General features: G+C 45.7%; 2 protein-coding genes and 1 pseudogene across 3 annotated transcripts in view; 1 reads left to right on the top strand and 2 right to left on the bottom strand.

The window, feature by feature from the left end:
• LOC127036700 (zinc finger protein OZF-like) overlaps positions 1-22,416 on the bottom strand; it is a 237,886-nt gene that overhangs the window by 68,402 nt on the left and 147,068 nt on the right. The gene's annotated exons all lie outside the window — the stretch shown is intronic.
• The window catches only part of LOC127036689 (zinc finger protein 883-like), a 199,723-nt pseudogene that overhangs the window by 156,420 nt on the left and 20,887 nt on the right, over positions 1-22,416 (top strand).
• Positions 1,317-20,290, bottom strand: LOC127036690 (zinc finger protein 883-like). 2 transcript variants are annotated; one of them, XM_050927812.1, is made up of 5 exons: positions 20,171-20,290; positions 18,242-18,331; positions 17,434-17,560; positions 5,889-6,002; positions 1,317-5,524 (listed from the first exon to the last, which is right to left on the bottom strand). In XM_050927812.1, exons 2-5 carry the CDS (start codon positions 18,320-18,322, stop codon positions 4,065-4,067), a joined length of 1,782 nt encoding a protein of 593 aa, XP_050783769.1. In that variant the 5' UTR covers positions 18,323-18,331; positions 20,171-20,290; the 3' UTR covers positions 1,317-4,064. The 2 variants fall into 2 exon arrangements, with proteins under 2 accessions (XP_050783769.1, XP_050783767.1); XM_050927810.1 differs by having other exon boundaries at positions 1,317-5,527; positions 20,171-20,289.

Raw genomic sequence — 22,416 nt, 5'->3', positions numbered from 1 at the left:
ACTCACGATGGCGCCAAATGTGGACGGAAAAACAGTGACTGATGGGATGTGAAGCATTGCACCATGGGGCGTTGGGACAGGAAGCGGAATGACCCGCACCCTTCCGTCCCCTTCTCACAACCCACGGCGCCACAATGGGATGAGGTGCTCTGTGGGATAGCTGCCCACAATGCACCACTCCCAACAGCGCTGCAAATGCTGCAAATGTGGCCACACTGCAGCGCTGGTAGCTGTCAGTGTGGCCACACTGCAGCGCTGTCCCTACACTGCTGTACGAACACAGCTGTAACTCCCAGCGCTGCACAACTCCAAGTGTAGCCAAGCCCTGAGTAAAAATAACAAGATGTTGAGTCTGGCTTTGCTACCACCCTCCAGGAGCATCTGATGTGCATCAGACAAAGGCACTAATGAGCTTTTTTCAAACATGCACTGAGCTATACACTCACACCCTGATATAACAGACAGGCCAGCACAGAAAACAGAGAGGAACAATAAGATACTAAAATGACATTGGTTGGAACTCAAGATTTCTCTCAGTCTTTGGATTGATGGGCATTAAGAACTGTAGCTACAGTTGAGGAACCAGGTGATTGGACAGCTGGCTCAGCCCTCCATACTAGCAGCTTTCTCACATACAGGGAGATGGGTCAAAATTGGAATTGATGTCATGACTTGATTCCCATAGGGGATCAATCTGTCTAAGGCTACATCTACACTTCAAACACTGGAAATATTCTTCTGACAACCTAACACTGTCTATACCGGGGGCTCAAATCATATTAACTCAGTGAAGTGGATTTTTCACACTCCTGTGAATTGTGGCTATGTTAATATAGCTTTTCAGTATAGACCAGCCTTTAGATGGCTTTTTGATATGAAAGGCAATGGACTTCAGCCTTTTCTTTGATATTGATGGTTGACGACTGCAGCTTTCCTACATGCTGGACACATCCTAGGACAGAGGTCAGGCCTTTCCTTTGCAAATTAGAGAAGTGGGGAAGTCAGTGACTTTTACAGGCTAAGTGGGCAAAACGTTTTACAACTTGTCTCCTCAAGAAGTTTTCCCTTTAATAGAAATTGACTTTGAGCTAAGCAAACAAAATTATATTTGAAACACAAAAAATTAAAATATATCCTGGATCAATATTCTCTTTATGCTCTTTCTCACACACATTCTCTGCCCCCAACCTTTGGAGTAAGGTTTTCTACCAGAACTTCTTACACTACAGGCGGTAAATTAAATCAAATTAACTTTTCAAGATTAACCATTTCATTTCCTGTATAACTAACAAAACAATAAACAAGTCAGCTTTCAGTTTTCCAAAATAAGTCAGATTATCACACAATTAGTCTCTTACTCTTTAACCAGTAACTTCAACTATAACTTCATTTTCATTGGTAACAAGAACATCTTCAAATATTACAAATTCCTGTAATATATATCCCCATTGCCAACAACTGAAGCTTGGCTCAAATTATGGTTTGTTTTAATGTAGGCCCCAACCACTTCCGTGAGTTCATATATCTCTGGTTCATCTGCCATGTCTGTTTGTGGAAGTGATCTCCAATGTGGGCATGTTTGCATCATGAGGAAAAATACCTCTCTTTTCATACTTTTTAATCTTTCAAAGAAGGAGGAGATAGAGCAGAAGTGCTGTAAATGCATAAAACACAAGAGAAAACTGTCTGGTCTACAGTAAAGACATTTATCAGTATAACTATATTGCTCAGGGGTGCGAAAAATCCACACCGCTGAGCTACATAGTTACAAAGCCCTAACCCTGTGTAGATAGCGCTACATCAGCAGGAGAGCTTCTCCTGCCAATATAACCACTGCAGCTTGTGGAGGATACTAATAAAGTCAACAGGAGGGATCACTTTCATTGGCTTACAACGTCTGTAATAGCATTGATGCAGCTGTGCCAACATCAGCTTTATTGTGTAGCCACAGAACATATGTGTATCCTGAAGTCTAAAACTGTAGCCTGACACATTTGTTATCTCATTAGTTACCATCATTTCTATAGACTGAAAGTCCTTGTTACCCAATCAGGCAGCCAGTTGCAGATCCACAGGGAAGGAATGTCCTATGAAGCACTCTCTCTTTGGATCCAAATGGTGAAGGATGATTGTTCTCAATCAAACCCTGGTATCTTTTGGAAATGTAATCAGTGACACTGAACTAGGAAGTGGAGTAGTACAAACAATTTTCCTTGGGTCATTGGTCACCACAGCTTGCTTTACTTGAATGGAAAGCAAGAATTGGGTGTGTACTCTTTAAAGCCCAGTTGTTTTCAAATCTTTGGCCTTGGTTAAGCTACATTTACAGTTGTCTGAAGTAGAATCCTTTACAAAACCACTCAAAATCTTAGCAGTGGCTTAACAAAACATGCCCAGCTTTGCTTTAATTTGGTGGCACAGTTCCAGTCACGGGACTGGATACAGGCCTGGATCAGAATCTCTGTTAGTTACCAGAGCTGGAGTTACTAGTCAAAAAGAGCTATTTTTCTGCAGCTATTAGATTTCAACACTGATTTAATGATATACACATTTTAAGCAACTACAGAGGATAAATTAAACAAAACCCACACTTCTATTTCCTCAACATCTGTGCCATGAAGGGCAGCATCTCCCACACCATAGGACTAGCTAGTAGAGACCTTTATGGGGCCTGGATTACAAATGCTTTGGGAACCAAATACATTGACATTTTGCCTAGTTCAAAACAGCTTACCATGGAATATTTTCCCCAGCTCATCTGAGACAATACTGACTTAAACAACTGAACTGCACTCTGATCATATGCACTTCCTCCACTTAGTTGGGTTTCTGCTGTTATTCACCATTTCTGAGTGGAGATTTTAAATCACCACTGTTTCTTTGTTAGCATGTCCAGTAAATTGGAGAGGTCTTTCCTCTTGACAGAACTGCATCTGAACTTTCTCCATGTCATCATGGAGGGATGGGGAAAATCAAAACTGAAGTGAAAAATGATGACTTTAGCAAATGGTCATTAATCTTAAAGTCTCCAAAAAAATCTGAGCTACATCCTATCAAACTGATCTAATATCCAACTGGGTGACCAAGGAGCCTCTAGGAAAGATAGAAATCCACATCTCAGAGGGATAGAAAACATGACAATGAAAGTGTCAAGTGAAAGTCCAGAGCAGGTTACATCTGATTATTCAGAATCAGGACAAGAGATTCTCCCAACACATTCTCCTCTGATCCATTCAAACCTGCTTTACTCAGCACTGTCTCAATAGTCAATTATGTTATTTACACAATTTTTAGTATCCTAGCATCACCATAATGGAGGACAAAACAACCACCTTGTTAGAAGTGGCTATGCCAATAGATGGGATTTAAACTCAAAATGATCACATTGTATTTGGGATCCATTTGAATTTCCCTTCCAGGCCCTTGACACTTTCATCTCCAGTCACAGCGACTCTAGTATAGGACTAAAGAAGTCAAAGTATCATCTTTAAGCAACTAAGAACACTTCATCACATAACACTTTGAGAAGTGGATGGATAGAATGTGATGAAGATAAACTCTGCATAGCTCAGAAAAAAGGTAACAGTTCTGCTGTTATGGGGCAAGAAGGAATCTCTGAGTCACTCCATCTCCTTCCAGTGACACACAGGCTGAAATGACACTTTTTCCTGCCCCTGCTCCTCTTCATTTAAATAATATAACTCGAAAAGGTCCCAATATATCTTCTCTTCAGCACAACCTAGAGCAACGTGAGAAAAACTGGCAGTGACACAATCTGTATCACTGGTGACTCTAACAATAATGTTGCAAGAGGAGGAATGGTATAAACATGATGCTCCCTGGCTCCTGATAGGAAGGGCACACTCAAATTACTTATGGGACAATGGAGCTGATAGAAAGGACAAATGGGTCCACCTCAAAACAGGGCAAACTGAAAAAAGGCCAAAATGGGCCCCTCATCTGGACAAGCTGAGGGATAACGGTGCTGCAAACTGTTCAAACAGCTTTAAAAGTTACTATATGGTAATCAGCCAAAGTATTACAAAAAAAAAATACTCATAGCCCTAAAGGTTATCATCATCTTCACCTCCCTTGCAGATTCTCTGATGGCTAACATGGGCTGAGTGCCAAGAGGTTTTCCCGCACTCACTGCATTCGTAGGGCCTCTCCCCTCTGTGGATTCTCTGATGCCGAATAAGGTGTGAGCTTTGATTGAAGGTTTTCCCACACTCACGGCATTCATAGGGCCTCTCCCCTGTGTGGATTCTGTGATGGTTAGAAAGGGCTGAGCTGTTAGTGAAGGTTTTCCCACATTCACGGCATTCATAGGGCCTCTGCCCTGTGTGGATTCTCTGATGGTTAGAAAGAGCTGAGCTGTTAGTGAAGGTCTTCCCACACTCACTGCATTGATAGGGCCTCTCCCCTGTGTGGATTCTCTGATGTTTAGAAAGGTCTGAGCTGCTAGTGAAGCTTTTCCCGCAATCATTGCATTGATAGGGCCTCTCCCCTGTGTGGATTCTTTGATGCATAATAAGGTGAGATCTGTGAATGAAGTTTTTCCCACAATCACTGCATTCATAGGGCCTCTCCCCTGTGTGTATTCTCTGATGCCCAATAAGGTGCGAGCTATAATGGAAGCTTTTCCCACAGTCACTGCATTCATAGGGCCTCTCCCCTCTATGGATTCTCTGATGTTTAGAAAGGGCTGATCTGTGAGTGAAATTTTTCCCACATTCACTGCATTCATAGGCCCTCTCCCCAGTGTGGATTCTGTGATGCTCAAAAAGGCCTGATCTGCAAGTGAAGCTTTTCCCACACTCACAGCATTCATAGGCCTTTTCCCCTGTGTGTATTCTCTGATGCCTACTAAGGTTTGAGTTGTTAGTGAAGTTTTTCCCACACTCACTACATTCATAGGGCCTTTCCTTTGTGTGGATTCTCTGGTGACTATTAAGGTGCGAACTGCGATTGAAAGTTTTCCCACACACACTGCATTCATAAGGCCTCTCCCCTGTGTGGATTTTTTGATGACTAATGAAGTGCGAGCTGTGATTGAAGGTTTTCCCACATTCACTGCATTCATAAGGCCTCTCCCCTGTGTGGATTCTATGATGATTAATAAGGTGCGAGCTGCGATTGAAGGTTTTCCCACACTCACTACATTCATAGGGCCTCTCCTTCGTGTGAATTCTCTGATGCTTTATAAGGGCTGAGTAGTCACATACGTTTTTTCCACACTCAGTGCATGTATTTTTTCTTTTTCTCCTGAGGATTTCCTGCTCTGTTGTGCTTTCTTTGAAATCCTTCTGAGTTCCTCGACAGGAAATAGATTTGTTCCCTTTCTCCCCTAGCTGGTTTCCTGGCTTTCTTTCTGGTCTGTGCTGAATCTCACAAGATTTTTCCTGCTCATAACTCCTGCACACATTCCTTTCCAATCTTTGTGATAATTCTCTGTGTTTATCCACTTGCTCAACATTTTCCTGCTGAGAATTCTGCTCCTCTTTCTCACATACCATTGCATCACCTGCTGTGATAGAAACAGAAACCTTAAACAGGGATGGAAATGAGAACAGCAAACCAAAACAAGTGCTGGGGAGACATCAAATAAAAATTAGGAACTGAACTCCCCCAAACTCTTCTCTCAAACAGGAAAGAGGAGGGGATCAATTCGGCCTTCACATCCCATCCAAATTCACATGGGAAAGGGAGGAAGCTACTGCCTGGTGTCTATTAGAATCTACAGGAAGCCATGAGCTATAGTTACCCTGAGGATATGACCTCTGGTAGCGACAATAATGAACTGAGAGATCTTCCAAGGGATTTGTAGTGGATCCCAGATGTTTCCTTCAGGCACTTACAGATTCTGAGTTGGTTTAATGTTTCCTCACCTATGCAGGGAACTCTCAGGATCTCTCTTTCCTCTGAACCCTGGAGGTCTGGGACCCATGGCTCTTCTCCTTGTTCCAGCTGGGATATCACATCAGGTTTGGAAACTGGAAACCCTGCTCAGATGAAAGAAAACAAAGGAGTTCGGTGGATTTCTTAAGACTTGGTCATAAAAAACATTCTAGTAATTTATCTTCAGTACTTAGTCTGACCTGGTGTGCCTGGTGCAGTCCTCACTGAAAATGCCAAGGTCAGGGTAGGCTGAAAAAGGGAGAGCAGATGCTCCAAAAGCTAGTGGTTAACAGTGAAGTTAAACTCAATGACCAGTCACAAACTGCTCCTGGTCCCCCACACTGGTTATTGAGAAGCTGAAAAAAGAAATCACACAGTCCCCTTTATTGCATTCCAGTTCTCTGACTCCCAATCAGCACCTAGGTCCAGTACAGTGAGAGATTACTTAAAAATGCTGCGTGCATAGACAAAATGTTCTTCTGACCCCAAAGGTCAGCCACATCACCAAGTCAGTATAGATTTGGATATTACCCAAAATTCCAACCTTCCAGCCAATGCTTTAGCATCTAAATTAAAAGTTTATTATAAAAGAAAGAAAGAAAGAAGTTGTTAAATGGGAAAGCAGTCAGATACATTCAGAAATCTATGTATCTGGTTCTTAGCAGTATTGGTGAGTTGCTGGCTTGAAAGTCCATCTGGAACACACCCACATCATTCAGTTCTTTGTTCAAGGCTTCAGTTTGTAAAGAAGTTCTTCCAGAGGTAGGAAGAGGGATTGAAGACAAAATCCAGATGACGCAGGTGTCCTTTATACTCCTTTTTACCATGTGGCTTGTACTTCCTGTGTCCCAAATACAAGTTTCACAGCACATAGCATGGAAAAGCCTTGGCGTTCTCCTTATACAGGCATACCCCTGCATGTCTTGTGGACTTAATAGGTGTATCCCCTTGGTCCTTTCCATGTGCTCATAGTACAGCTGATGACCCTAGATGGGCCATCAAACAGGCTAGGCAGCAGTGATACCAATATATCTGGGGTTGTCACCCAGAAAGACTGCACAAGTCTGGGATATACCCTCCATATCTATAACTCAAAATACAAAGGTGATACAAAGATAGAAACAAAATTATCATACTTGGAAAATCACGATATTTTCATTGACACCTTACATGGCACATCTAGCACAATTCATTGCAATTTTATCATATTGGTATTAATAATAACATAATAATAATAATAATATAAAGGGTCTCACAATTCCAGACAAAGTCACACTTAAACCAGTGAATTCCCAGGACCAGCTCCCCATGTCTTTGAACATGCTGAACACTCTGCTTCTAATGGACTGAAATACCCACATATCTGCTAGGAACACACATAGACAGACGCTGTGTCAGTTTGTACCCCTATGTTCACTCTTCTACAAAATTATGATCAGTTTTGTATACAGTATGTGTCAGGGCTGAATCCCCACTCTGTCACTCCGCATGCAGAAAGTGGGGCCTGCAAGTATTCTAAAAAATAATACGTGCCACTCTAGGCTTGTATTAAACTCCCAAGGTTACAGCTTTCCTCTGACCTTGGCTTGGTAAATGCTGCAAGCACCCAAATGAAAAAAAAAATCTTGAACCCAGGAAGGAGTACTTGGGAATTCCTCCCTCTGGGGCACCCTCAAGCCCTTCCATCTCCCCTCTGGGAAAGAGCTGAGAAAGAAAACAAAGGAAATCAGCTCTGGCTACCAGCTAATCAAACAACACACACAAACCTCTTAAGACACCAAAAATCCAATCCTGTTCTTAAAAGAGGTAAATTTGATTAAAATCGAAAAGGAAAACAATACATCTGGAAATTAGGCTTTTTGCTAGATCTTAAAAGAAACAATTAATTTTTGTAAGCACCCAAAATAGCCTTCTTGGGAGTTCAGCTGAAAGCTTACAAGCAAACAAAAGCATCTGGGATAGCACAGAGGAGATCCAAAAGTCAACATAAAAAATAAACCTGATGGTGTCTGTCTAAACATTCCCTATCCAAATCATTTCTTCTAAGTATGCAAGATGAATTTTCATACCTGCTTCAAGCCATACACAGCATTGCTACTCTGTGTCGCCTTCTCCGAAATGACAAAGTGAAAGTTACCTTCCCATTTCAAAAAGTTCTAGCCTTTCCATTGGCTCCTTTGGTCAGGTGTCCACTCTTTTTTTTTTTTTTAACCTATGGGCTTGTTAACCCTTTACAGGTAAAACAGGCAGAGAACAGACACCAACAGGGATTTTACAGCTAACTGGCTGGCTGGGTGTTTAATAAAAGGGAGCTCCCTTCCCTCTTCTTCATTTATCACAGTATGGCTTGTGAGGTATCATTTGAAAAGACAATCTACTGAATATTATCCTCCTGTTAAAATGTGTAGCAACACTGTAGGTAAAGTTATCAGATTTTACTGTATGATATTACTGAAAAAGTTGCAACCCTAACTCTAAGTTCCTCAGCAAACAGCAAGGCAAACAGCTGGTCAAATAGCCATTTTCCGGCAGGGGGAAGGTGTGATGAACACATTTACATTTCATCACAGGGACCACTTGAAGTTCCTATCTACAGCAGTCAGCCCGGCACCATGATTCAGTTGAGAACTGAAGTTGTTTCTAGTATAAAGGACTGAATTATAAAAAGAGGTGAGGAAAATGCTTGAGCCTCTTTCTCTCCCCTTTCCCTCTGCTCATGACAATTGCTGAAGAACTGACCTTGGGCAGCAGCGGCAGGTTAGGGGGAGTCCTGGCTGAAAGGAAAGCCAGCCCATCTCAGCATATGTGAGAGAAACATTTGCTTTGAATCCATTTTAGCTTGTTAGCTTAGACGTTAGTTTGTGTTTTATCTAGCATTTATTTTGTAAACAATTCTGACTTTTATGCCTCATTACCCATAGTTAGTGAAAATCTTTTTTTCCCCAGCAGTTAACAATGTTGTTTTATTGTTTTATCAAATCAGTGTGTTTGGATTAAAGTGTGTTGGAAACTCCATTTGGGATAAAAAGGCTGGTGCCTGTCATGTTCCACTGATGAAAGGACAGACTTCACATGAAATTGCGTTGTTCAGTAACGTTCTGGACAGGGCAAGATGCACATTTCTGGGGGAAAAGTCTGGGACCAGAGAATTTTCTGGGGTTCTCTGGTGGGGTACTGTAATTTGTAAGTGGCTAACTAGCAGCACAGTACCATGTTGCTGGGAGCGAGGTACATGCTGGAGACTGTGTGTTACCTGCCCAGGAGTGGGTGCTCTCACAGTAAAGCAGTGTAAAATGTACCCCAGCATAGGCATGTGCACAGGGTGTGCCAAGGCACACCCTAATGCAGGGCAGAGCTCTGGGGCAGTGTGTCTGGCTCCACGCTGAGCCAAATGCTTGCAGATACAGACCTCCCTGGCTGTGCCTCCACAGCATGGGGAGAGGGAGCCATAGGTGAGTAAAACCCGGTCATCATCATCACAGGCACAGCAATTCTCTGGACATTTAATTTCACTGAGGCAAGTAATTTAATCTACTCTTCCTTTCCAGACAGTTAGTGGTTTTCCTGTAAGAAAATTTACAATTTCTTTGCAAAGATATCCAGTTATAGTTTTTCACTTGAAAAGTATATTTTTTGGTTGTTCATAAGCTCATTTGTTTTGTTAACTCAGTTTCATAGGGAATTTTAAAAGTCATTTGAATTGTATCTGGTTTTTTCCATTGGTCCAAAAACACATGGAAGATGTGCAGATTTTTATTTCTGTGAGCCAAACCACCCTGCGTAAAAATGTAAATGTCAGAGCTAGAAAAATTCTGCAAGGGTATAGGTCGCTCAGGAAATTGTCCTCAAGTCATTCATTCTTCTGGGCATTCCATTCTATTGTTCCATCTTACAGTGAAAGAGATCAGTGTCTCCACCCACAGGGGAGATGCAGAAGGCTTGGCTAACCCTGCAGCCACTCTGCCTCTTCCCTTCTTCTCTGTCTGCTCCCTCTACCAGCCCCTTTGGTCTCCCTGGGATTCTCCCTCCCATTACTCCCTCTAGATCTTCTTTCTCTGGAGCGTCTCATGAAGTAAAATTGTCATTACAGGTTCTTATCTCCGTAATGTATTTAATTTTGATGTATTTATTGAGTGTTAATTAATGCACTATGGGAGTCCTCCTTCAGCCCTCTGTATAAATTGATCCTCTTCTTTCCATATGTTTTGCCCATAGGGTTTTCTGCAGCCCTAGGGCAGACAGCAATAACACCTGCGCCTTTGCAATGGGGTGAAGGCAGGGGACCATGAGATCCCTATTTATGTGATTTGCAAGTGTTATCATTACTCAGGGTACCAAATGTGTTTAAGTGATATAAGTGCCTTGTAAAATTCCAAAGCAAGCTCATTTTCATTTCTCATATAATAAACTCATATACAGTATACATGCATTTTTTATTAATTATATGAGTTGATTTTATTATTATTAACTAGGTTACTTTTTTTTTCAGTGTGGAAAATAGTGTGCTATTTTACAGGTTGAATGACTGAATGACATAATGCCCCCTACCTCCCCCAATGTCCATCGCTAAGTCTAATAACTTTGTCAAGTGTCCATCACGCAACATGGTGGTACGTAGCTCTATTCCATACTTCAGGGGGACAAGGGGTCCAGGGCAGCCTGGGGGGATAGTGGGGGGCCAGGCACTGGCAGCAGCAAGTGACCTGGCCCCAGCCCCTCTGCTCCACTCCACCAGATCCCAGCATTGCTCAGGGGTGGGGGTTTGGTGGGAAGAGGCCAAGTTGCTCACTGGTGCCAGCCCCCCCGTTAAACCCCCAGGCTGCCCTGGATCCCGTGTCCCCCTAAAGCACAAGGCCCCCCAAACTGCGGAGTCCAGGGTGGTTGCCCCGGTCCATCCTATGGATGGGACAGCTCTGCTTGGGCACCACCAAAAATCATACAAACTTGCTGCCCCTGGTTGGATAGGGGGTGGGGTTCTGAGGTGGTGGTTAGGGGCAGGGGTCTCTGGAGTGGGCGGTCAGGGAGAAGGCATGTTGGATGGGCGTGGGAGTCCTGGGGGTCTGTCAGGGGGCTAGGGGGGTGGATGGGGGGCAGGGCCTTCCCTATCCAGCCCTCTATATAATTTTGCAACCCTGATGTGGCCCTCGGGCCAAAAAGTTTGCCCATCCCTGCCCTAATGTCTCAAAAAAAAAAGTGGCTTTATGTTTTAATTTAATCGCATGATACACTCTATATAAAGCCAATGTTTGATCGCAGCATGTGTCCCCACTACTGCGGTGCTGCATTATCATTGGTCCTCCCCTACCCCTCTGACTACTATTCTAGAAAATTCTTTGACCTATACAAATGGCTGCATCAGGCGTGCCCAGCACAGTGTCTATAGTGTTTGTCATCTTTGTTGCATGTACTCTACTGAAATATCATAACAAGCCTGTGGCTTTACGTTTCAATTCAATCGTATTATACTCCCTTTTAATTTTAGAATATGGATCGGTTTCTTGTTAAGATAAGAAAAGAAGCAGACAAACTGAATTACAATGAATGTGCTGATAGTAGTGCAAACACCTCACACTCCTCGGTTAAGAACTTACATGAAGATAATGCCGCCACCAGTTCCAGTGCGTTCAATAAACTGAGTAATGACCAACACAAACAGACTTTGTCTCTTAGTTCAGGTTAGTATAGCTCCTATTCAAAGCCATCAAACATTCCCTCTGATGACCCGGTCTGTGATATTCTAAAAAATAGATAAGGACCTCTAAATAATCGAGACTGGTGTTCTAATCAGCTTACATTGAGCATGTTTCCTAGAAGTAAAATAGGGAATAAACAAAGAAGTTTTCAGTCTGATTGGTATGAAAAGTATAGGTGGTTAGAATATAGCCCATCAAAGGATGCAGCATTTTGCTTTTACTGCCATTTCTTCTCCTCTAATGATGCAGCAAACAGAGGTCATGCTGATCTAGCACGTATTGATAAGGGATTCAGAAACTGGCACACAGCTAACGAATGTTTTAAAAACCAGCAACTGCGAAAATCTCATGCATTGAGCTGTTCTTCATGGTCAAGTTTTAATGAAGGGACACCTACTGATGTATTGTTGGATGAGGGCAAGCAGGCTTATCTGTCTAAACAAGACGAACGGTGCCATAACCAAAGTGTAATGGAGCGACTGATTGACATTGTTCTGTGATTGGCGAAAGGTGGGAGACCATTCAGGAGTCACAATGAAAAACTGACAGTTTTGAGAAAGGTTTATTTCTAAATCTTGTCAATATGCTCCAAAAATACGATCCCGTAATGGCAAAGCATGTGCAACAATCTCCTCGAAATGTCACCTCTCTGAGTAATTGCATCCAAAATGATTTATGACACAAAATGACAATGTTGTGCAACAAAAGATTGTGTCTTCACTAAGTGGAGAATTGATCTCAATAATTGCCGATGACACTAGACTATGAACACCATGAACAGATGTCCATTGTGGTGTGGTATTTTGACAATGAAAAACATAGTCCAGTTGACCATTTTATGCCTGTTCAGAGACTATTAACAGTTGATGCTCAGTCTATTTTTGACCAGTTAAATGACGTCTGTGGCATTCTTAAAATTGACTGGTCTTCAGCAATGTCTGTCTGTTTCAATGGCGCATCTACTATTCTGGATGTACTGTGGGAGTTCAAATGAAATGTAAAGAAAGAAACAGTGAAATAGTCTAGGTACACTGCTATGTGCATTGCTTGAACCTCGTCCTAGTAGATGCATACACTTCAAGTAAACAAAATAGAACTGTCTTTGATTTTTTTTGTGTTATTCAGACTCTTTATGCCTTTATGGAGGGGAGTCCTGTACAACATGAAGTAATGGAGAAGATTTCACAAGAAGTAGGTTCCCACTTGAAGACTTTGAAGTCCCTGCCAAACACAAGATGGGCATGCAAAGCAGAGGCAGTGGCTGCTGTAAAACAAAACTACTCCATCATTTTACAAGCTTTACAAGAGATTATTGAAACAACTCGCCTTGCTGACACTAAAATAAAAGCCAGGGGCCTTATCCATGAACTAAATTCATCTTTGCCCTTCACATGATGCACCCTATTCTCCAGATGGTGGTAAAAGTGAGTAAGGCTCTTCAAGCTCCAGATCTCAACTTACTTACTGCAATGATAGGGGTGAAAATCTTGTGTAACTCTTTGGCTGTGATAAGAAGTGGCCCAGAATATTTTCAATCTATTTTCAATGACAGTGTGATAATGTGCATAGAGAATGATATATCAATTCCTCCAGTTAAGAAGAGAAAAACGTCCACTCGTATTGATGACATATTTGAGCCCCAGCATCACTTTGATACAAAAGAGGAGCAAGAGAGAATAACTTCATTTTACCCACTCCTAGATTCTATGATTACCGGCATTGACCAGCAATTTGAACAGGACACTTGTAAAATTGTGACTGCAATGGGAAAACTGCTGAGCTTAGACACCGGCAGGGACGATATGAGAATAACTGCCAACAAATTTAAAGTGTCCTTGGATGAGTTGGAAGTTGAAGTCGGATTGCTTCGGGGTTATGACGGATCTGTTCTTAAAGGTAGCACTACAAACACCACCAGAGAGTGGCTTGATTGGCTAAAGGAATTGGATTGGTCTTCCATGTTCCAGGCCTTTTAGAAATCTATTCAATGCTTTGCAGTCTTACCTGTTACAAGCTGTTCATGTGAAAGAGCCTTTTTGAAACTAGCACATGTAAAAAGCAAACAAAGTAGTACAATGTTCCAACAGCACCTCGACTCGCTCATGATTTTGTACATCGAACAAGAATTGGCTTCGTCAGTTAATTACAATGATGTGATTGAGGAATTTAAATCCATAACACCTAGTGAGTGATGTTTCATTCTCTAGGACAGGAAGATGAAGAAACCTTAATCTGTTTTGGTCAATTTGGGTTAGCTCATTATTTGGTTAAAGACAAAGATCATGAAAATTGACTGTATCTTTGTATACATCCGGTTATCACTAAAGCAAAAATTTGGTATTTTGTGTCTCATTTTTTAAGTAAAGTTAATTGTTAATTTAAAAAAAATAAAAGTTTTGTTCAGTTTTAGTTTCTTTAGTTTGTTTGATGAATAAAAATAATGACACTTATGACTGAGTATTCAATAAATGTTTGCCTTTAAAAAAAAAAATAGAATTCCCTGGGTGCACACTCTTAATGAAATGTGCCGTGTCCGCCTATGCACCCCAGTCTGGGAAACTGCAGGGACACAGCTGTTCAACAGTCCAGATTGTACTGTGGTTAATGTCACAGATATTCAATTTCAAAGAGGCTCCTAAAACACAGAGAAAGTAAATTTATGTCCCAGAAATCGAAGACTCCAGAGGGCAAGTCTCCCTGGCACTGCTTCTTGCTGACAGACAGGTCCAGAGACAAAGAGATTCCTGGGGAAGCTGGGAACAGGAAGCATGGGCTGGTGGGGTTCAGTGGAGAAAGGGAACAGGAAGGGCAGGGATATTACAGAATGCAGGATCTCAGCAGCACTGGATGTCAGTATAGCACATAGTGCAGCCCATTGGAAAACATAATCCCAACTACACATATAAAATGATGGGTTCTAAATTAATTGTTTCCACTCAAGAAAGGGATCTTGGAGTTACTGTGGACAGTTCTCTGAAAACGTCCACTCAATGTGCAGTGGCAGGGAAAAAGCAAACAGAATGTTGGGAATCATTAAGAAAGAGATAGATAATAAGACAGAAAATATCATACTGCCTCAATATAAATCCATGGTACACCCACATCTGGAATACTGCGTGCTGATGTCATCACCCCATCTCAAAAAAAGATATACTGGAATTGGAAACAGTCCAGAAAAAGGCAAAAAAATTATTGGGGTATGGAACAGCTTCCACATGAGGAGAGATTAAAAAGACTGGGACTTTTCAGTTTGGAAAAGAGACGAAGGGGGTATGAGAGAGGTCTATAAAATCATGACTGGCATGGAGAAAGTAAATAAGGAAGTGTTATTTACTCCTTCTCATAACACAAGGAGTAGGAATCACCCAGTGAAATTAATAGGCAGCAGGTTTAAAACAAACAAAAGGAAGTATTTCTTCACACAATGCACAGTCAAGCTGTGGAATGGACGACAGGGGATGGATCACTTGATGATTATGTTCTTTTCACTCCCTCTGGAGCACCTGGCATTTGTACCCCACTCTAGCTCCTCTGCCTGCATCACTGAGCTATGTAAGAAGGGGAAGACAGATGTGGTGGTCTGGACCAAGCAGTGCCAGAGGGCTCTCTGTGTGCTGAAGGAGGCTCTAATCCAGGGCCTGGTAAATCTGGTAAACCCGGACGTTGTCAAGCCCTTTACAGTGTTCACCGATGCCTCAGATGCAGGGCTGGGCGCGGTGCTGATGCAGGCCCATGCTAAGGGGGAGAGACACCCCATCGGGTACCTGAGCAAGAAACTGCTGCCCTGGGAACAGAACTGTCCGGCCATAGAGAAGAAATGCCTGGCCATGGAGCAGGCCCTTAAAAAGCTGCAGCCATATCTATTTGGGCAGCGCTTCGCTGTGTATACTGACCGTTCTGCCTTGATGTGGCTGCATCAGATGAAAGGGGCTGATGCCAAGCTGTCACCTGGTCAGAGGGTGGCCAATGTCAAGATGGGGGCACTTAACCAGGAAAGCCCGAATCACAGCCCCCCAGACTGGAGCGGTGGGAGAAGACCCGATCCCAGTTTGAACCCCAGGGGTTGTGGGGTGACAAAAGGGCACAGGCCGCATAAACCTTCCCACCTGCGGCCTACAAGTGCCATCAAGCACCCCTGATGTGTGCGTGAAACTGGAAGGGCCTGGTGTAACTCCCATCAAGGAATGAGAGAGATGCTGGGGCATCCATGGGAACGTTGGTGGGTTCCAACTTCCCCAGGTCACCGGCTAAAGTGACCCTGCTCAGTTCGGTCTCGAAGAGGGGAAGAGATGTGAGAAGTGGGAATGTTCTTAATGGTTTCTCTGAATACTGTGTGGGTGCCTCAGTTTCCCTTATGCATTTCTTAAGTGTCTAGGTGGTGGGATAACGGCATGTGATTGTTGCAGAGCCTTGGAGGGACAGAGGTCTGTACAGAGAATGGCCGACACCCTGTCTCCTCGCAACTGATGGCCTGGGCCCTTCCTCCACAAGGTGCTAACTAAAGGTGTTGGAGAACAAAGAGATCAGGTGGTCTCCTGGCCCAGAAAAGAGAGAAAGGCAAGAGGGCTGGAGGGAGTTTCAGTTTGGAGCTGGCTGGTAAATGGAGGGAGGCCAGAACTGGGTCTGGCTCCCTGTCCCCCAAGATGGACCTGACTATGGGGTCCTGTTCTCTGTACCTACAAATTCTGTTTTAGACCATGTTCCTGTCATCTAATAAACCTTCTGTTTTACTGGCTGGCTGGGACTCATGGTGAATTGCAGGAAGTGGGGAGGCAGGGCCCTGACTCCCCCACACCCTCACCCCTTGCACCAAATAGGACCTCCTGTACCCCCCCTCAACATTCCCACCTGCACCCCTCGCACCAAATGGGAGCTGCCCCAGATAAGCGCTCCACCCCCCCAACCATCTGCCCAAACCCTGAGCCCTCTCCTGCATCCTAAAACCTGGCCAGAACCTGCACCCCAACCTCCAGCCTGCTCCTGCACCCTAACTGCCTCCCAGATTCTGCACCCCCAGCCCTGATCCCCCTCCTACACCATAAATCCTGGCCTGACCCCGCATCACAATGTTTTTTACAGTTTTTTTTATAAAGGGCTCTTATCCAAAGCACTTTACAATAGTTAGCTAACGTTACAAACAATATTTGGAAAGATCATTAAGTGGTGCATCGAGACCCTCAGTGATTTTCAAGTGCTCTGTGGAAAAAAAAATTAGACTACAGAAACAACCAAGGAACCTAATTTTATTTTCATTTACTTCCTACTACTTATAGCGGGAGGATGGAGAAAAAAAGAATGAAAAATGGCCGGGGGGGGGGGGGGTAAGAAAGAATGTTATTTTTCTTGGCTGGGTCCCAAGGAGGGACCCTAAAAATGAAGTTGAGCACAGGGCCCCACTAATGCTAAATCCGCACTGAGCTTCCTTTTCTGGATACCCCCAGCCAGCATTCAAGGACACACAGAGTGTCTCTGTGATAAGTAACCCTGGACCAGCAGCTCTGACTACAGCAGCCTGCTCATTACACCTCAAGCATAATTGTGGTCTGGGTGGAGTAGGGTCACTGTTTGAGAGAAGGGAAGGGGTAGGAAGCTTCTGTTGGTTATGCTGCACCTAACCCTCAGTTTTACTTGAGCAAACAGGAGATATTTGACACCGTAAAATATGACTCCTGTGCTCTGTCTCCAAAGTGTTCTGCAGCAGGGGAGGGTCTCTGGGAGTGTGTGTCACTGACATATTGGGGTGATGTTGAAACAGGGCAGAGTAGAGATGGCATTGTGGAGCTGGCATAAATATGATCTCTTTTTCTCCCCTTCCAAGAACCGAGGGGACAGTAACTCTTACCCAGTGAGGTCACATTCTCATAGTTCTCCTGCATGACGGCTCTGTAGAGGGCTCTCTGAGTGGGGTCCAGCAGAGCCCACTCTTCCCTGGTGAAATACACAGCCACGTCCTCGAAGGTCACCGGCCCCTGAAAGAGCAAGAGTCCAACACTCGGTACCTGCTGCCCCAGTCACAGCCCCACTATTTGTGGGGGAGAGGAACCAATCAAAGGGAAGCTCTGGGTGTATCCCACTCAGCAGAGTCCCAACCTCACCCTGCTGAGAGCATCCAGGAAACACCAGACTGAAGGGACGAAGAGAGAGCCCTCCACTCTCCCAGCAGATCCATCACACACCTACTAGCCACAGACTGATACAGGAGAGGGAGGCCCTAGCAGGGTCCAGGGAGAGCTCCCTGGTAGGAAGCCCAACACCCTCCTCATTGTTAGGAGCTGGAGATGAAGGGAACAGAATCTCCCCTAAACCTGACTAGTGGGTGCCCCCTTCATATCTCACAGCAGCTGCTGGTTAGTCGGGTTGGGCTCCAGCACTATGAATCTGGTTAGTTTTCCCAGCCCCATGTAGCTCGGTTATTTTCTGCTCCACAAACTAGAGCATTTCCTCTGCCGAACCTCAAGGGTCTGTTCCTAGAATCTAGGCCCCTTATTAAACAACTCCCAGCAGGTTTGTCACACCCTGTCGTCCTCCCTTTCTCCACCCTGTGAATTTCCTGCAAACCAGACTGCACAAACCTTCCCATCTCTGGTGTATTTGCTGTCCCTCTCCTCCAGCAGGAACCCACCAACCCCCCTACAAAAAATAATCCCTACCTGAGCTGGATCCACTGCAGCCATTTCTCTTCCCTGTGTCATGGGAGGATTGGACGAGCTGGAGCAAAACATGGACATCATTCTCCAGCCCTGTAGGGTGAAATGGGCACTTTGTGGGAGTTTCAGAACAGGCTTTAGTTAATTTCACAGCAGAATTTCCCCAGGCTCTTTCCCAGCAGAGACACATCCTAGATTCTGCCATGCTGGGAAAATGCTTGATCTCTTTATTACAGTGTAGACCTGCTCCCTTCTGCCAGGCTAAGCCCATAGACACATTTTTAACCTTCCTTCTCCCTCCTCTCACCCCGTAACAAAGTCTCTGAACACAAGGCTAGAAAAGAGCAGAACCAAAAGGAGTCACTGTGGGGGATTCCCTAGGACACTGACCCCATGGCAGCCACACCCCAGCAGGGTGAATATGGACTCAGGAACTGGCTTTTCCTCTGTCTGATCCTTCTCTTGTTCATTGGAAAGTGATTCTGCCCAGGGATGCAGCAATACATGTGTCTGGGTGGACTAGAGAGCTGGAAATCTCTCCCCAGACTCATTTCTCCCACTGCCCCTTTCAGTCTCTCCTTCCCCTCTCCTGTCTCTCTACCCCTCTGGCTGGGAAAGTCCCATTCCTGGGGGCTTAGCTCTCCATGGCTGGACTTTCTCCTGGCAATTATTAATGGGAGGAGAAATTGGGGGGGGTGCTGTTAATGCAGAGTCACTTTCTTGCCAGTCCCCAGCACTTTGTCTGAGGTGTTTCAGCTACCTGGAGTCCATAGCTCAGAATTTAGTATTAATAGGGCCCAGCGATGCCCTAGGGGACTAGTACCAGCTGGAGAAAGTCATCCCCTGGTCCAGGCAGAGAAGAAGCTCAAATTAACATCACTTCCCAGGACAGAATCTCTGCTGGGGGAGCAGCAGCTGCTAAGCCTGGTCTCCCAGATCACAATGGAGGCTGCAGCGTCTGACCCAGGAGTTGAACCCCAATATCCTGAGCAGAGAGAGACTGAGCATTTGAACAGCTTCCCTCCTTTAGCTCTCTCAGGAGAGCAGCTAATGAGAGCCCCTCCCCACAGGGAGAATTGCTGATCTCATTTGGCCCACTGTCCATCTGAAGTCACTCCTTGTCTTTCCATACAGTGACTCTGGATTAACAATGGTCTCAATAAAACCAGATTTCAGAAATAATTAGTCCAGAATGCTGTGGAAGAGACCATTGTGTAGCAGTGATAAATCCCTTCCCACCTCCCTCACCCCCAGATCTAGGAGAAGGACTCAGGGCACAAATTTTCCCAATGAAACTGAAAGGCCCTGGAGTTTTCAAGATGTTTGTGGATGTAAGTGGGTAGAAAGTTATCACAGTGACAGGGCATGTGGCTAGGGAATGCTGGGCAGTGCTTGGAGCCAGGATTCTGGCACAAGCTGATCAGAGAGAAGGAGCATGGTTAGTAGCAGCCCCCAGAGCCCCCATCCAAAGGCCCCCCAGACCCTCCCAGTACCCAGACCCTGCAGCCAGGGTCCCACCAGATATTCCCTGGCACCCAACCCCCAGAGTCCCTGAACAGGGACTCCAGACACTGCGGCCCTGGGGAGAGGGGGCCCAGAGAGCTCCGTGAGCTGCTGTTGCCTGTGCTTACCTCCCCTGAAGCTCCGGGAAGGGGGAACCGCGGCCAACGGGAGCTTCGGGGAAGGTACTCATAGGCAAGAGCAGCTCAGAGCGGCACAGGGCCGGGGCCGCCGGGACCCGCCGCGGGGCCCCAGGGCAGAGCCTGGCCGGGCCCGGGGGGCGCTGGGCTCCTGCGGGGACAGCAGCTCCGAACCCCCCGCGGGCGCTGCCCCGCCCCCCCAGGGAGCAGATTCCGGCGCTGCGAGATGCCGGGTCCCCCCGACGGACACTGGGGCAGAGTCACCGCCCGGCCCCGGGGCTCGCTCCGGTACCTGGAGGCTGCAGCTCCGCAGCGGGGCGGGCAGAGCCCGGGGCGGCCCTAAGGCGGCTCCAGCGGGAGCAGGGCCCGGGCCGGGCACAGGAGGGTTAATTAAGGTCTCTCTCCCGCCGCGATCTGCGCATGCCCAGAGCTCCAAGGGCACAAACCTTTCTCCGGCCCCTGCTGGTCCTTTCCCCTTGCCGAACGTCACTTCCGCTCCAGAGAGAGTCAGGAACTACATCTCCCAGCCTGCCTCGGGGGCTGTTTCCACTGTCTCCAGTCCTGGTAAGGGTGGGTTTCAGCCGCTGTTACTGCGCATGCTTCAGACCAGACGCTGTCGCCTCCGTGTGAACCGGGCCCGGCTGAGCAGCTGCTACTTCTCGGGTCTGTGCGGGGGAGGGCCGGGATTAACCCCTCCGTGCCCGGCCGGGGAGGCGGGGCTTTCTCCAGCTGGGACCCGCCCCCTGGGCAGCCCCGGGCTCTGGCTGCCCCAGCTCCGGCCGGGAGCCCCCGGTGAATGAGAGACCCCGGGGGGGGCGCTGGGGCCGGGCGGGGAAGTGACTCTGCCCCGGGGAACCTGGGAGAAGCCTCGGAGCTGCCTCAGCCCCAGTGGAGCTGCAGCAGGATCCGCCCCGCCCCCCTGGGATGCGGGGGGCACAGCCTGGGGCCCGGCGGGGGTCCCTGTGGAGTGTCGGGCGCGGCGGGGTGGAGAAGCTGGAGCTTGGGGGGAGGGGTTAAACTGTCTCTGTGTAGCTAGGAAATTTCCGGGGGGGTGGCGGGCGGGGGAAGGGGGGAAGTTAATTGGATCCTGTCTCTGTTTGTGCCACTTGTCTCTCGCCCCGATACAAATTCTCTCTAGTTCTGCCCCTTTTCTTGCTCAGTGTCTCACACGGGGCTATAAAATCCGGGGAGATTCACCCCTTTTCCCTCCAGTGATCAGCTCTCTCGTCTCTCCTGAATTCCCCCCATTCTCTCTCTACTTCTGAAATGTCCATTTAAAATCTCTCCGATGTGGGGGATTTTCCCACCTATTTTATATGAAGCGATTTGTCCTTCTTTAGGTGAGAAATGATTCCCTAGGTCATTCCCCAGAACATGGCTGCCCTGGAGTGGGGATGGGAGGAGATGCCTGTTCTCTGCCAGGGCAGGAAGGGCTGAACACGTGTCCCCCATGGGGACTTCTCAGACCCTGGGTTCCTAATCCCCCTTGTTGCCCCCAGCCAGCAGTTTCCAGTCACCTGCCCATCCCCCACTGCTGCCCCCTTCCCTCACCCAGGGACCTTCCAGCTCCCCCTCCCTCTTAAATCAGCTCCTCAAGGGGCTCCCTGCTGCCCATGTGAATGTTGGCAGAGGGGGGACTCATCACTTTCTGTATATGTATTGGATAGTAATATAAAATCCAGTCCAACAATCCCCCTTTTCCTTCTAGTTACTTAACAGCAATAGAAAACTCCCTCAGATCTTTGTGTTTTTCTCTCATGTTATCAGTTGCTTAGCTTGTGACATGTATTTTCTGCAAATCTCAGATTGTTATGAAATACCCTAACATTTGCCCCACTTTCTCTCTACTTGTCTATTTCTAAGGGAATATGCCCTGAGTTTTTCCTTGTCTCTAACTATAAAATACTAAAAAAACAAAACAAAACAAAACTCTTCTCAGATTTTTGAATATAGATACAAAATTTTTCCAAATGTTGCCCATTTTCTGTGTACATTTATCAAATACTGATGTGAAATACACTCTGATTTTACCTCATATCAACAACTGATATAAAATCTCTCTGATTTTTCCACTTTTCTCTCACTAATTTATAAAAATGGATCCAAAATCCCTCAGATTTCCACCCTTTCTCTTTCATTTCTGAGCATTGATCTCAAATCTCAGGTTTTTCATCTTTCTGTGTCATCATCAAACGGCAATTAAAAATCCTCTTGGGTTTGGGACTGTTCCCCATGTCTCTAAATCCCAGCAACTTCTCCTTCCTTGGAGGAAACCTGTTGCCCTGAGTCATTCTCCATCCTGGTTGTTGCAGAGGGTTAAATTGCCCAGTGATCATCTTTCCCCTCTGCTTTGAGAATCATTTCTTCCTCCTTTATGTCTGTTCAGATCTTTGCTGAAGGAAGAGACCAGACACATATTTAATACCCATCAAATCCAGAGGCCTCCCCCTATTTGGGGATCAGTGGTTCCCAGCTGGTAACAGAAGTTGGCTGGACCCTTTTATTTTCTCCAGCTGGCATGGGTTGAGGAGGTCACTC

Source organism: Gopherus flavomarginatus, chromosome 18, assembly GCF_025201925.1.
Source record: "Gopherus flavomarginatus isolate rGopFla2 chromosome 18, rGopFla2.mat.asm, whole genome shotgun sequence".
NCBI classification, from domain to species: Eukaryota; Metazoa; Chordata; order Testudines; family Testudinidae; genus Gopherus; species Gopherus flavomarginatus.
Note: the sequence above shows the minus strand (reverse complement) of the source record. Positions and strands in the feature narration are given on the sequence as shown.